Below are 15,030 nucleotides of genomic sequence, written 5' to 3'. Positions count from 1 at the left end.
TGTTTATGAGTGGATCAAGCTGCTGCTGCCTGCTAACCTGTGAATTAAACTGCTGATTCCCAAACAACACTGATGGGAGTTGATTCAAAGAACCTTTCTAAACAGGTTCACTCTCTCCTCATCCTTTCTTTTCAACTATCACTGGTGGGTAGTGGGTTGTAAGGGAGGTTAAAGCACTAAAGAACTATCATTAAAAATAGGGTTTGAAAAAATTAAAGTTACAGGTGTCTGAAAATGTATTTTAAATCCACATTTTATTATGTCTTCAATTATGAAGATACCGGATTAACTTCCTTTACTTACCAGTATATTCTTAATGCATTTAATGTCTATTTTGGCCAGGATCTGTCTCTTTAGGCTCCATTTTACTCTGTATCACCAGTATCAGTCTTACAAAAATGTTATTTTTAGTGACTTTAAGAAGAGGAAACAATCTGTCATGATTTTAAAGATGGAAATGAGAAGAGAAAAAAAAAACTGTATGTAGTTCAAATGGTTTCCATTTGATTTGTAAATTGAATTTTTTTCATAATTTTGATACAAAATATAGCACAGTCTATTTCTAATTTATAAAAATATATGACTAACAAATTATATTTCATAATTCTGATATTAATAAATTAAACTGGAAATGAATATAACTTTAAGAAACACATCGTCTTTTAGCTTGAATGTGGTTTGTACATTTAGTCTTTTAAACATTTGCCCCAGTCCTTGGGTCATTCTGAAAAGCTCTGTATTTGCAGCTGCAATATTCTTAGCGCTTTGACAATCTGATTGTTGCACAGATATTATAAAAATTCAGGTTAAAAATATAAAGTTTGCTAATGTATATTAGTATATCAGTCAACTATATTTCTCACATTCTGTCTAGCATCCTTAAACACATTCCTCTAACGATGTGACTTATCAATTTTCCTGTTTCTTCTAGCTCTTTTATCTGATTCCTCTCAAGGAGATAAGAAGCAGAGATTTAGCAGTGCAATCAAATAGCTCCTTAAGGCAAAGAAGACACAGCGTGCATGGTGTAAGTGTGCTGTTGCTTAGTAGGGCTTGGGTTTTGAAGGCCTTGAGATATATGGTTTAGTCTGGCTTCAAAATGTCTACCCTTCTGCCTAAAATTTCAGGTTTGTAGTAGCACCGCCTTTATCTGTCTGTTTTATCTTAACAAGTGAATGTAACCAATATTTAATTTATTGTTCTGATTATCACTGTTATCATACTAAATCATACATTTAAAGTGGTGAGGTTAGGTTCTTTCATAGGTTCTTTTCTGTTCATTTGAAATTATTCCATTGACTTTATTTCCAAAGTACGAAGACCTATCTAGACTCTGCCTATGAGATCATATGCTCCTGAGGAAATATACACAATCACAGGATGATCACCACTGGAAGAAAAGTCTTAAAAGTGTAGACATATCAGGGTATCTCTGTGCACTTCACGGCCATAACAAACCTTCCTGTCCCCATTTGTCATTGCTTACTACCGCTCCACTTCCTTTGGATACTTTCATTAATGCTATGTGCTAAGCCTCAGATGAGGGAGATAAGGGCAAATGGTGGAACGCTATAAAGGTCTATTCAAAAATATTTTCATACCTCGTCCCTAGAGAGTAACTTTCCTTGGCAAAAGTATAGTTTCTCCCCATTCTCTTCTTCTGTTCTGTATATTAAAAATTAACATTTAAAGCAAAACTTTACCAAACTAGATTTTCTCTTCAGCAATCCTTTAAATCAGACTTGTCTGTAACCGCTATTTTCCTTGGACGTTAAATTCTCTATTCTGAGGAATCCGCCAACCTTCCTGGCTATTTCTGCCTAATTACCAGCAAGAATTCTGAACTACAGGAATGTAATAGGCAATGGCTAACACTCTTGATTAGGTTTATTGGAATTATGGGCTAAATAAGGCACTTTAATTAGTATCAGGCAGAAGGACGAATGGATCTCCAACAAAGCACAAACTGTTGAAGCAAGAAAAATGTAGAGAACGTGTCTGAGGCATAATTGTGAACGATGATGGAAGAGACAAACCTGTTTCCTGTTGTGCAAGATGAGTTTGGGAGGAAGTAAGTGCACTGAAAAGCTTCATTATAGCACTCAGTCTGTGGGTGTTTAGGTTATCCGCCCCTGGGAAACAACTATCCACTCAAATCTTTTAATTCATTCTAAAAGTTACTATAAAACCACAAAAGCTATTTTGGTTAAAATCCCTTGTGAAGAGTAGTGTGAAAGACTATGAGATCCTTACTATAATATTTTTTTCTCTGATACTGAAGAATATCGACTGAAACATTCATTAATAAATTTCCTATCAGAATGTTTCTATAACTACCTATGAATATTTTAGATAGCTAGTGAGGGACAGACAATTAACGGATGATAGAATTGCAAGATTGCACATGCTCACATCTATTGCACACACACCCAACTCCACAGGCAAGTGCACGCACCCAGTGTGTGCATGTATACACAGGAGAACCTGAAATTCTTGTACACTGCTAGTGGGAATAGAAATGGTTCAGAGAATGAGTGAAAAGTTGTGCTTATTCTCTAAAGGGCTAAATCCAGAATTACACATACTTGGTAAGTGTAAACCTAAGTATTTAATTCAAATAATTTACTTGAACAGATATATGTATGCAGCATTGTTTTCAAAACACACAAAAGCTATAAACAATTCCAGCATCAATTAGCCAAAATAAAGAGACAGGCAAGATGTGTGTATGCATATATGCATACAATAGCACCTTATAAGATACTTGCTATAAGATATAAACACTATGCTCTATAAAAGATGTTTTGCCAAAGAACATATATGACAGTTTTATACTCCTGAAATGCCCAGAACAGGCAAAAAGGCAAAATGTGGACAGAGAATATATTAGTCAGCGCTGAGAGCCTATATGATTAGATATTGGTAGCTAATAATATAGAGCTTATTGTTGAGGTGACAGGTATTCCACAATCGACAGTGGAGAGAACTGCACAACTTGGTAATTATGTTATTCTATTACCTTCAAATATTTACTGCAGATAAGTCATAATCAAATTCCATCAACTTAAATAAATCCTCATTGAGTATAAAGACATAAGAGTAAATAGGTTATAATTTTTCTCCTATTCTTTTTAAAATAAAGAACAGACAATACAAAAATAACAGACTAGAAACATGCCAATCCAAAAATTAAAGAGATGAGGCAGAAAATACCTATTTCTCACTCAGTTGGTTATGTGAAGTAAAGGTTGTTGGAGATTGGTTCCTATGGATTGGCTGAATTGGGAACATGTGTGTCCAGATGCTGAAGGTCCTTGTCCCCAATTAATTTTTGATCGATCCATAAAGATGGCACAAACCAATGGCTGGGATTGGGGCAGGACACTTAGAGTTACATGGGGTAGGATGCAGAGAGGAAGGCAGAATCACTATAACTCGAGGTTGAAGGATGGGATGCAGGAGTGGCAGGAGATAAAGCCAAACAGCCATGTGAGATTTTGAAAAAAGTGGCCACTGGCATTTCCCCAATTGAACCTGGTGTAGCAGGGGAAGGTTTAGGAGTGCCCAGCCTTAAAGGTAGTCAAGGCATTTGAAAATAATTAGCATATCCAAAGACAGTTCTGTGGTGTGTGTGTGTGTGTGTGTGTGTGTGTGTGTGTGTGTGTGAGAGAGAGAGAGAGAGAGAGAGAGAGAGAGAGAGAGAGAGAGAGAGAGATAAAACTCACCATTACAAAGGGTAATTCTCAAGAAGTGATATCTGAGATTCCCAGGAACTAGGTTTTACTGAGGAAAAGAAGGTCCAGTAAGTACAGAGGGGCTTGCTGTGTGTGTGATGGTTTGTATATGCTTGGCCCAGGGAGTGGCACTATTAGGAGGTGTGGCCCTATTGGCGTAGGTGTGTCACTGTGAGCATGGACTTAAGACCCTAACCCTAGTTGCCTGGAAGTCAGTATTCTGCTTAGCCTTCAGATGAAGATAGAACTCTCAGCTATTCCTGTATGCTGCCATGCTCCCCCCTTGATGATAATGGACTGAATCTCTGAACCTGTAAGCCAGCTCTAATTAAATGTTGTCCTTTGTAGGTCTTGCATTGGTCATGGTATCTGTTCACAGCAGTAAAACCCTAACTAAGACAGAAATTGGTACCAGGAACTGGGGTATTGCTGTGATACGCCTGACCATGCTTTTGTTTGGAAGACTGTGGATTGGGGGACTTTGGCTTTGGAAAAGAATGGAATTCTTTAAATGAGGCTTCATGGACTATCATAGTAGAAATATGGAAGACTTTGTAACTGAGACTGATTAGAATTGTGTGGACCTGACCCAAGAGGTCTCAATGGAAAATTTCAATATGTAGCCAAGAGACTGTTTTGTGGTATTTTGGTGACAAATGTGGCTACTTTTTGTCCTGTCTGAAGGGTCTGCCTGTGTCTAAGGTGAAGAGACTCAATAATGCACTGATAAAGGAATTCTAAGAAATGCCTATCATAGATTTTGTTCTATGGCTAAGTCTCAGGAAGACCATTTTAAGCAAGCATAGCAAGCTGAGAAAAGAAAAATATGAAATATATGGTTTGAGGATTAAAGGGGAAATGAAATGGAGCTGAATCCTGTGTTCAGGGATATTAAATTGAATTAAGGAAGTAATTAATGATCTTGTGACAAGATTCCACCTACCTAAATTTAGATCCAGGCATAGTAGTACAAGCCTTTAATCCCAGGAGGCAAAGACAAATAGATCTCTGAGTTCAAGGCCAACCTAGAACAGAGCAAGTTCTAGGTAAAGAAAGACTTAAATCCAGGCTTGGTGGACCACACCTTTAATCCCAGTGCTTAGGAGACAGGCATGTAGATCTCTGAGTTCAAAGTCAGTCTACAGAGCAATTCCAGGACAGCCAAGCTTAGAAAATGAAGGAATTGGAAAACAGAAAGCTGGTGATGATGTAATAAAACAAAGGGCCATGTTCGTGCCCCAGCAAGCAGCAGAACTTGGCAGCTTTGGCCACGTGGCTCTGGCTTTAGGATCCAGAATAGAAGGGACTACTGGGACAATTGATGCTAGTTAGTTGGAGCTAAGAAATTAGTGGTGATTAAGAAGAGACCAGCGTCACCTAGGTAAAATCTTCTGGGAAGTGTTTACTGAGAGCACAAAGAAGCTGTGTTCCAAAGATAACCACGGTTGTATCTTCTGCTGCAACTGTACTTGGCAATGTGTAACAGTCATCCAAGTGGTTCTGGTTTTGAAGGCATGAAGGGGTCATGAAGAGAAGCTGAGGCTTGGCACTATGAGAGGCCACGGAAAGTCATTGGTGAAGATGCAGCCTCAGTTGTAGTTGATGGCCCAGGACTGAAGTGGTCATGCAAAGGATTTGAGGCTTGATATCATGAAGAAAACCTATGAGAGGCTACTGGCAAAGCCTAGTTGCAGCAGAAGACCCCAGTGTATTGGAGATGCCAGTTCCATGGGATGATCACCAAGAGCAGTAGCAGCAGTGGAGTGGATCAACCTGAGCGTAGAGTGCTACAGAGGGCAGAACTGGAGAAGTGATGCCAGCCCTTTGGAGGAGCCCAGAAGATTGTGGATCCTAGACATTAAAACAAGAAGCTGTAACATTGAAGCTTCCTTGGAGACACCAAGATGTTCAAGATGCCAGAGCTGTGAAATATCTGCTGAAGAAAGCTACTAACAGGGAGTGGGAACCAGTCCAGGAAAAGAAGTTTGTTGCTGTCAACAAAGATAAAAAGGAGTTGGAGATTCGAAAACTGCTTTGACATCAGACATGAAGATGCAGAGTTTGGAGCTCGCCCAGCTGTTTTCCTGTCTTGACTTGGGGATTATAGTTAAGTGATTGGATGAATCAAAGACTTTGAACTTTGAACATTATTGAGACTGCTATAGACTATGGAAACTTTGGAAGTTGGACTAAATATACTTTTTATTATGCTAGATATGGCCCCGATAGAATCATGTGTTTGAACAAGCTTATGGGGCCAGAGATTGAAATGTGATGGTTTGTATATGCTTGGCCCAGGTAGTGGTACTATTAGAAGGTGTGGCCTTGTTGGAGTAGGTGTGTCACTGTGTGTGTGAGCTTAAGACCTCATCCTAGCTGCCTGGAAGTCAGCATTCTGCTAGCAGCCTTCAGATGAAGTTATAGAACTCAGCTCTGCCTGTATGCTGCCATGCTCCTGCCTTGATGATAATGGACTGAACCTCTGAACCTGTAAACCAGCCCCAATTAAATGTTGTCCTTTATAAGACTTGAACTGGTCATGGTATATGTTCACAACAATAAAACCCTAAGACAATGTGGTTTGGGGACCTCATGAAATGCTGGGCAGAGGAGCAAGAGTAGTCAAGGGAACAGAGTGGGGTGTGGTCCCAGAGATAATGCAAGTATAGGTGGTGGCAAGCAAGGGTTTAAGAGGGTGAGATGTCTAAATGGCTGCTTCTGGACACCACACTACTCTATTTTAAATTTCTGCTCTAATACTTAGCCCTCCATATCTTGCCAAAGTTCTTGCTTCAAAGCAATGCTATTCTTGTTCATTTCTTCTTCAGAACTTAACTAGCGCTGGCCAGGATCTCAGTAGAAGTTTCCTGAATGATCAAGATGTATATAGACACCATGCAAAAAAAGAAAAAAAACGGTATGTTCTAAAAGCAGGGTGAACATCTGACTCTCTCAGGCCACAGTGGTAGTTTTAATTAGAGATGGTTAAACTTCCCAAAGTTAAATCAAGTAAAAAGAATATCTCCTCAGTTTCATTAAAGTCATTTTCAAAGTGTGAAGCATGGTAAGCAAGAAAATGACAGCTTCACCGTTTCTGATTTTTGTGTGGTATTTCTCTTTAACTGTTCACTCACCGGAACATTTTCTACATTCGTTCACTGCAGGACCACAGGAAAGGGGAAGCTACTACGGCACAATGGCAGTCATCTCCACATGCTCCCACAACTCACACAGTCCTTGTAAATGACTTAGAAACAAACATATGCTGCCTAGTGATCAGCTTCATGCCTGCATCAATCAGGTAGGTAGTGGTGGTGGGGACATGGAAAAATTGGGAAGGAGGAGATGTGGGAGGGGTTGGAGGGTACAGAAGGAATGACGTAATTATATTTTAATTAAAAATACAAACCAGAAAAAGAAAAATGCACATGGTGATCCCAGCAGGCTTGAGACAAAGCTAGCCAATTGGTTATTGTTCTTAAGAACAAGAACATATAATTGTGTATATAACAAGATAAATTTCTTTGGATGAAATAAAATGCCTTTTTTAAAAATCTACTCGCTTACTGTGGTCTCGATGCTTCAGCCTGGTCTGTCTGAAGTTTTTCTCCTCCTTCCACCTCCATTGTGCAGTAAACGATTCGGTTGGGAGCCACGGATTTCAGTCCTTGCACTTCCATGATGACGATCTAAAGGTGAAACAATTTGAGATTAATATGTGAAGTTGATATCAGTCAATAATACAGGGAAATTACAGCATGATTAGTTGGGTAAGTGGCTCATGAGACCCCATTCCAGCTCCTAACTGAGGATCTATTGGCAGTAGATGGATTCTGGGAAAAAAGAGAGGCAGTTTTCTTCAGAGTTGTTATTCCTGGCCTGTCAACCATGCTCCAGTGGATGGCTTCACACCCATTACCATTTGGGTCATACTAATTTTAGACACAGTGGAAGATGTATACATACACACACACAAACATATATATATATATATATATCACACATATACACATACACACATATATACACATAAACATACACACACAAATACAGACACATATACATATATAAACACACACACACATATATATACACATACACATATTGTGTAGATTTCTTTGCCCTTAGACCTGGGCAGAAAAGTGCAGATTCCAGAACGAGGAACTGAAAATAAGATTTCAGGCCTTCACTTCCCCGGAGCACATTCCGGATGGGGAGGACATTATTCCCTGAATCAAGCCTCAGGCAGTAGGCCCACCCATGGGTAGGCCCAAGGCAGGAAGACACATTCCTGACCATAAAAAATACAAGCCATGTAGGTGGGGCTGTGACTGGAGGAAATGAGAAATATTTTGTAATGACAGTATAGGGGACAGTGACTTGGTAAGACCACATTTTTGAGAAGAATGAGTGTGCAGAGTAATTTTTCACATGACTCTAGATTATTTGGGCTAGATTCCTCTGAAATGTTCCACTGTTCTTGGTTACCCCTCCCTCCCTTGGTCTTTCCAGTGCTATGTTCAAAATTTGTAAAACAACCAATCATGTGTAACTGTGCGAAAATGCAACCAATCATGTATAACCTCGTGAAAATGCCTTCCTTTCCCCACTCCATGCTATAAAAGACCCTTTAGCCCGCCATTCGAGGCCAAACCTTGCTCTTGGAGCTAGAGAGCTTGTGGTTTAACCGCCGACTAACTTCCCTAATAAAGCCTCTGCTGATTGCATCCAGGTATGGTTTCTTGTGATCTTTGGGTGGTCGTGATTTCCTGAGACTTGAAGAAGGGTCTCCCGAGTATGGGGGTCTTCAATATGAGACTACATGAACTCAGAAGTTAGGAGACAGGCATGAAACCATGAAAGGAGATCTGGAAGGAGTTGGAGGAGGGTAGATGAAGGATTGACATGATTAAAATACATTATATACATGTATGAGATTCTCAAAGAATAAATTATAACTTTGAAAGGAATGACAGCATAGCCATTCAGGGGGTGGAAGAGCAACTAATGAATTGATGATTGTTATATGGCTGGTACATATAAGTAAAACAATAAAGCCTTCCAGGACCATTTTCCAAGGAAAGGGACAAAAGCATCCTCAAAAATTAGTGAGAGAGAGCCAATAATCATAGGCCACCAGCTAATTGAATTGTGGCTATTTCAACTGATTCTCAACAGAACCTGATCATGGAACTCCAGAAAATAAAACTTAGCTGTGCTGTATGCACCATCATCCCTCCTCAGACTCTCTGTCTCTAATGCAAGAGAAGAAACTAGACAAGGTTGGCCTACAAGCAAAAGGAAGAGCAGCAAGAGACAGCATATGTACACAACACTTAAATGCACAGCATGGTGGAACATGGCCACACATCAGCAGACCCACAGGCAGGCACAAATCTGCTAGTCTAGGATCAGTGTAAAAGTTCAATGTGACATATAAGCAGATTCACGCCACAGAATGCTCCCCCCCCCCCCAACCAGGCAGGTCAGACTCCTATGTTGACTAACATTCACTTTTCTTGTTTTCCTTGATAGTAACCTTCACATGGCTTGTTCTGTGTGTTGGCTTATGCACTGCCTTTTCATTCCTTCTAAAGGCTCTGTGGATGGAGTTCATGCAAATGTAACTCTGGAAGTCTAAGTGCCTTTCATACCATAAACGTCCTTCATCCATTGGATATACACAGAAGGAGCTGAAAGCAAACACTGCTTGGGTGCATTCTACACATCAGTAAACAGAAACTGGGGGCCGGGGGGCGGGGAAGAGGTCCTTTTTTGCAGCTAACATCTAAGTAGCAAAAGTAACCCACTGAGCCACAGGCTGGTGGTACAACTGTGCTGGAAGGCAACATGAACAGAGAGGAAAAGGGAGCAAGAGTCATGCACTTGAAAGGAGGCACAGTTTGAACAAAATCTTTTGAACCCATGCATTACCTCTTCTAGCCTAGATTCACTTTCTGGTTAGGAACACTTTACACTGGACCAATTCTAAGCCTAAAACGTACATGTTAGAGCTAGATATTGAATTTACTGCTGGCTTTTAAGAGTTTTCATAGTTAAAATCGGGATCCAAGGATCCAGCCTTACTTAATGGGACTGGCTGGTGTTCTAGCCTGTAGCTAGAAGGTTAGCCAGCCATCCCTCAGGTGTTCTGCAGCATCCTCACTTAACAGGATTTCATTGTGATGCTGGACACATCACTTACCTGTGAAACACTGTGGGCATGGAGAGCAATTTTGTATTAAGTTATGAGCACAAAATACCTGCCTTAGACAGATAAGGCAATAAAGGCTGTCAAAACAATTTTATAAATATGCAAGCTACTACTCAGGCCACACAAAAGGTAGTTTCAGCTTGCAGTCGCTTCTTTAGATAATAATTGCTAACTCAATAGGTTAATCTAACATAGTGGCAATAAAGCACAGAATAACAATTCAGTCACTATCCTAATTCTGGCTTTGGAAATAAAAAAGTACTCCTAAGTTATTTATCATTTATGAAGATTTTAAAAAACAATGTCCAGAATTGGGTTTTTTACTTTTGAATATTTATTTAAAGTGTAAATTTATATATTATTAAAATCATTTTTTCTATGTTTTCCTCCCATCAAAATTAAAATGCTAAACTTTTGTTAGGATAAAGTTACACTACGATTATATAACTTAGGAGAAAAAGACTTTTAAAAGTATTAGCATATCTTATTTTTTTTCAGCCAGCCAAATATCTATGGCAAATATCTATGATGAAAAAAATTCAATGTGTAATCCACGGTGTGGTTGAAATTACACAATTTTATATTCTGAAGCTAGGGAGACTGAGAAGAAACCCGGAGGCAAAGCAATTTGGCAAAGTCATTAGGCAAACCTACGATGAATTGGGTTAGAAGTCAGCCCCATGTGTTCACTCTGACACTAGGTTTAATACATTCACCTCCAAAGCAATCCTGTAAGTGAAGAAAGAGAGGCAGCTGCATTATTCTCATGTCCGTTAAATGGAAGGAAAAAGAACTGAAGCAGACACTTGCTTTTTTTTTGCTAACACTTAGCAAGCTGAACATCATCAAAGACATTTAAAACCTACTTCCAAGATTGGGATGTCTCTGTCACTGCCACCCAGCAGATAAAGACAGTGTCATTCGGAATGGCACAAAGTGAGACGCACAGTCTAAGGAAGGAGCTATAATACTTCAGTGAAAGCTTTGGCAGAGGAGCTATGGAGATGTCTCAGTGAGAAAGGAGCTGGCTCTGCAGCCTCGAGGATCTGAGTTCAGGTCCACAGCACAGATATAAGGGAGCTCTGTGTGGTAGGCCGGGTGTGGGGTGGAGACAAGCAGATCCTGAGTGCTCACCAGCCAGCCAGCCTGGCTGAAATTGGAAATTCCAGGTTTCTAGTGAGGGAGCCAATCTCAAAAACAAAGAAGGTGAACGTTTGAGGAAGACACCCTGATGTTAACCTCTGGCTTTAACATGTGCTCACAAGGGTAAGCACAACCATAAACATGTGCAGGCACATCCACACACAGACCATTTCAGGAAATTCATAAATTTATACTTGACACTGCTAACATTTGCACAGAGAACAGATATCATGAGAACAAACTGGAGTGTAAGCTAAATGATGACCTGACTCTTTATGATAATACAGTTTTTTATCATCATTTATTTGACATAAGGTCTTTCTCCCAGGACGTTTGCAGCAATGGGTGTATAAACCCATAGACACATTCCACATTTCTAGATTGGACATGGGCACAGGTTAACACACCATCATTCAAGACACAAAGGGGCAGCATTGGCATCTCTGGTTCTCCGGGTTTGTTATGAAATGAATACAACTTCTGTGGTTTGGCAAACACATTTTTAAACCTGCGTTATTTGTTTTGTTTCTGACCATGTTCGAATGTCTATAATAAAAGTAAAATCCCCGAAAAAGAATTCTCTGCCTCTCAGCATTTACAGTACCTAATACCATGCTTTACAACTGTGTGCTTGATTAAATTCTAGAATGATAACCCCACAGGTGAAGGAAACGGAAATCAACTTTGATCAAAGACAGATTAGACAGAAGCCAGTTATACACCGAAACCCTATTCCCACCCCAGGGTTTTTAATATTTATTTTTTCAATGTACTTACACTAGTTTAGTGGGAGTACACATATGCCTCAAAGCTGTTTCATTAATTCTAATATGAGTATATCTGTATATAATTGTTCAGAAAAATGAGGACTGGTTTAACATTTTCTAATCACATTTCCCTGCTTTAAATTCTAAACCTTGTCACAAAGGTCAATGGTATTTCTAGTGCGGGTTCATTTCTGCAGCAAGGGGGAGGGAAAACAACTTACCTCTAAGGTGAATGACAACACCACGTCAGACTTGGACAGCTGGATTTCATTCTCATCTCCCAGGTCCAGAAATGCAGAATTCTGTGAACGCTTTAATTTTTGTAGTTTAAATTCTGGACCGCCTTTTGAAACTGGAAGACTTTCTAAATTGGCCATTAACAAGTTCACAGAGGCTCTCAACTCTTCTATGTACATACTCTCCATTTCTTTCGAGATAAATCTGGGGAATCTTCTCTCCTTAAAAATAATTTAAAGAATAATGTTATGCCAGATCCATTATAGTTACACCAGAAAAGATTACATGGTTCAGTGACTCATCTGTACAAACTCTGAAACTTATCATATAATGCACCTGCCAACTTCAGTTTGGGGGCTTTAAAAGCCCCAGGTTTTGGCAGTCTTGACTGTATCTAAAGTTACATTTTATATATCCTATGAAGAACTGTCGTGTCATGAAATGAAGAACACTGTATATATATTTTCAGATCAATCATTCTTATAAGATGTGCATAAGTAAAAACAGGTATGGAGAAACAGTTTTTTGTATAGATGAATCTTATTTATCCATCATCATTGAAAGAGCAGGAGTAAGTGGCCTACAAGGAAATATTCAGGATATACTATTCTTCTCATCAGAAGAAAATCATCTTGGCACCATTTTCACCTTACGTGTGCATGATTGGGAAGTTATACTCTTTGTACTGAATATTCACACCAAAACCCTCTTTTACTGAAAGAATACAGATATACTTCTAGAATTGGATAATTTTCACATTGTGCAAACATGAAAAGATCCTTTGTGGCTATAATTCAGTCCTTCACTAAAGGTCTAGAAAAGATTTAATTTAAAGCAAAAGGCCAGTTTATGATAGAAATTGGTTAAGTGAAAATGAATAACAGATTAATCTGGAAGATTCTAGTTTATTCCAGGAGTATATTGACAGCAAAAAAAAAAAAAAAAAAAAAAAAAAAAAGGAAAGAAAAATCTTTGCAATCATTGCTTCATTTTATATATTCAATTAAAAACAAAATTCCAGGGACTGGAGAGATTGCACAGCAGCTATGAGCACTTCTTCTTTCGAAGGACCTGGGTTTGGTTCCTCATACCTACATGGTTCCTTAAAACCATCAGTAACTTCAGGTCCAGGGGATCCCACTGCCCTCTACTGACCTCCACACGCATGAGGCATGATGTTTTGCCAGACATGCATGCAGGTAAAGTACTCATACTCATAAAATAAAATAAATAAATTGAAAAAAATGTAAAATGGTATCTAAAATATTAATATTTAGAGCTAAAATTATTCTTCGAGAAGACTATGTCAATTTATATTTCGAAAAACTGCAAAAGAGAACATTTCCCCCCTCTTACATCTTTGCTAACCTGGCATTTGGCTCTTTTTTTCAATGTAGAGGGGATGCTTGATTACATGAGGTCAAGAGTAATGTCTGTCCCAGTGTAAACTCGAGGCTCGAGGATGTTGGCTTAGTCATCTTTCAGATGAATTTTGAATGCTCCAGGAAATGTAGGCCTTTGTTGTTGTTCCCATCGGTCTCATTCAAAACCTCACCTTTGATAACTGCATTCCTGACAGCAGTGATGCAGCATGCTCCTAACAAAGGCATCTGGCCTCTGACTCACTTGAACCAGTTCATTTGCTGTGTAGACTAGGACATCTGGCATCAGAACAGGAATCAGCATTGGAGTCCCAGACCACCAGTCTGCTCTCCTCCAGCTTAACCTTCATATATTCCTCTAATAGTTTACATATTATTAATACCTAATTTTCCCTAAGACCCATATGTTGGAAGCTGCATCACCAAAATGTAAGTTTGCATATTCAGCAGGACAATTTATTGATTTCTTTAGGAAAAAAACAAGGTGACTTAAAATGTTTTTTTTTTTTCAATAAAAGCTAAAAGGAAACATTAAATCACAACTATGTATCATTTTAGATGATTTAATAAATGTTATATTGATGACTTTGTCTGATGCCTGCAGATGTCAGTAGAGAGCACTAATGTAGGGTAAAAAGTCAGAACTTATCACAAACAAGGCTGCTAAGAACATAGTGGAATACGTGCCCCTGTGGCATGGTAGGCCATCTTTTGGGTATATTTCCAAGAGTGGTATTGCTGGGTTTTCAGGTAGATGTATTTACAATTTTCTGAGGAACCTCCAGATTAATTTCCAGAGTGGTTGTACCAGTTTGCAATTCCACCAGCAATGGAGGAGTGTTCCTCATTCTCCACATCCTCACCAACTTGTGCAGTTGCCTGAGGGTTTGATCTTAGCCATTCTGATTGGTATAGGGTAGAATCTCAGGGTTGTTTTGATTTGCATTTCTTTGATCCCTAAGGACTTTGAACATTTCTTTAGGTGTTTCTCAGCCATTCAAGATTCCTCTGTTGTGAATTCTCGGTTTAGTTCTATACCCCATTTTTTGATTGGATTGTTTAGGTTTTTTTGGTGGTTAGCTTCTTGAGTTCTTTATATATTTTGGATATTAGCCCTCTGTCAGATGTAGGGTTAGTGAAGATTTTTTTCCCATCTGTAGGTTGCTGATTTGTCTTATTGGCTATGTCTTTTGCTACAACCCTGATGTCTCATGACAGAAAAATAGATATAGAAAATGTGGTTCATTTACACAATGGATACTACTCAGCTGTTAGGAACAAGGACATCCTGAGTTATGCAGGCAAATGGATGGAACTACAAAATATCATCCTGAGTGAGGTAACTCAGACCCAAAAGGATATGCATGGTATGTACTCATTAATAAGTGAATATTAGACTAAAATAAAGAAGTGCCGAGAGGCAGGCAGATTTCTGAGTTCGAGGCCAGCCTGGTCTACAGAGTGAGTTCCAGGACAGCCAGGGTTACACAGAGAAACCCTGTCTCGGAAAAACCAAAACAAAAACCAAAACAAAAAAAAAAAACAAAAAACAA

General features: G+C 39.1%; 1 protein-coding gene across 9 annotated transcripts in view; it reads right to left on the bottom strand.

The window, feature by feature from the left end:
• Nucleotides 1-15,030, bottom strand: part of Cadps2 (calcium dependent secretion activator 2) — a 499,527-nt gene that overhangs the window by 266,399 nt on the left and 218,098 nt on the right. For all 9 annotated transcript variants that reach the window (XM_076913647.1, XM_076913648.1, XM_076913651.1 and 6 more), the window contains exons 5-6: nucleotides 12,080-12,316; nucleotides 7,302-7,423 (exon numbers count right to left, since the gene is read on the bottom strand). In XM_076913647.1, coding sequence (XP_076769762.1) covers nucleotides 7,302-7,423; nucleotides 12,080-12,316 — 359 coding nt within the window. The remainder of the gene's footprint in view (nucleotides 1-7,301; nucleotides 7,424-12,079; nucleotides 12,317-15,030) is intronic.

Source organism: Arvicanthis niloticus, chromosome 15, assembly GCF_011762505.2.
Source record: "Arvicanthis niloticus isolate mArvNil1 chromosome 15, mArvNil1.pat.X, whole genome shotgun sequence".
In the NCBI taxonomy this organism is placed as follows: domain Eukaryota; kingdom Metazoa; phylum Chordata; class Mammalia; order Rodentia; family Muridae; genus Arvicanthis; species Arvicanthis niloticus.
Note: the sequence above shows the minus strand (reverse complement) of the source record. Positions and strands in the feature narration are given on the sequence as shown.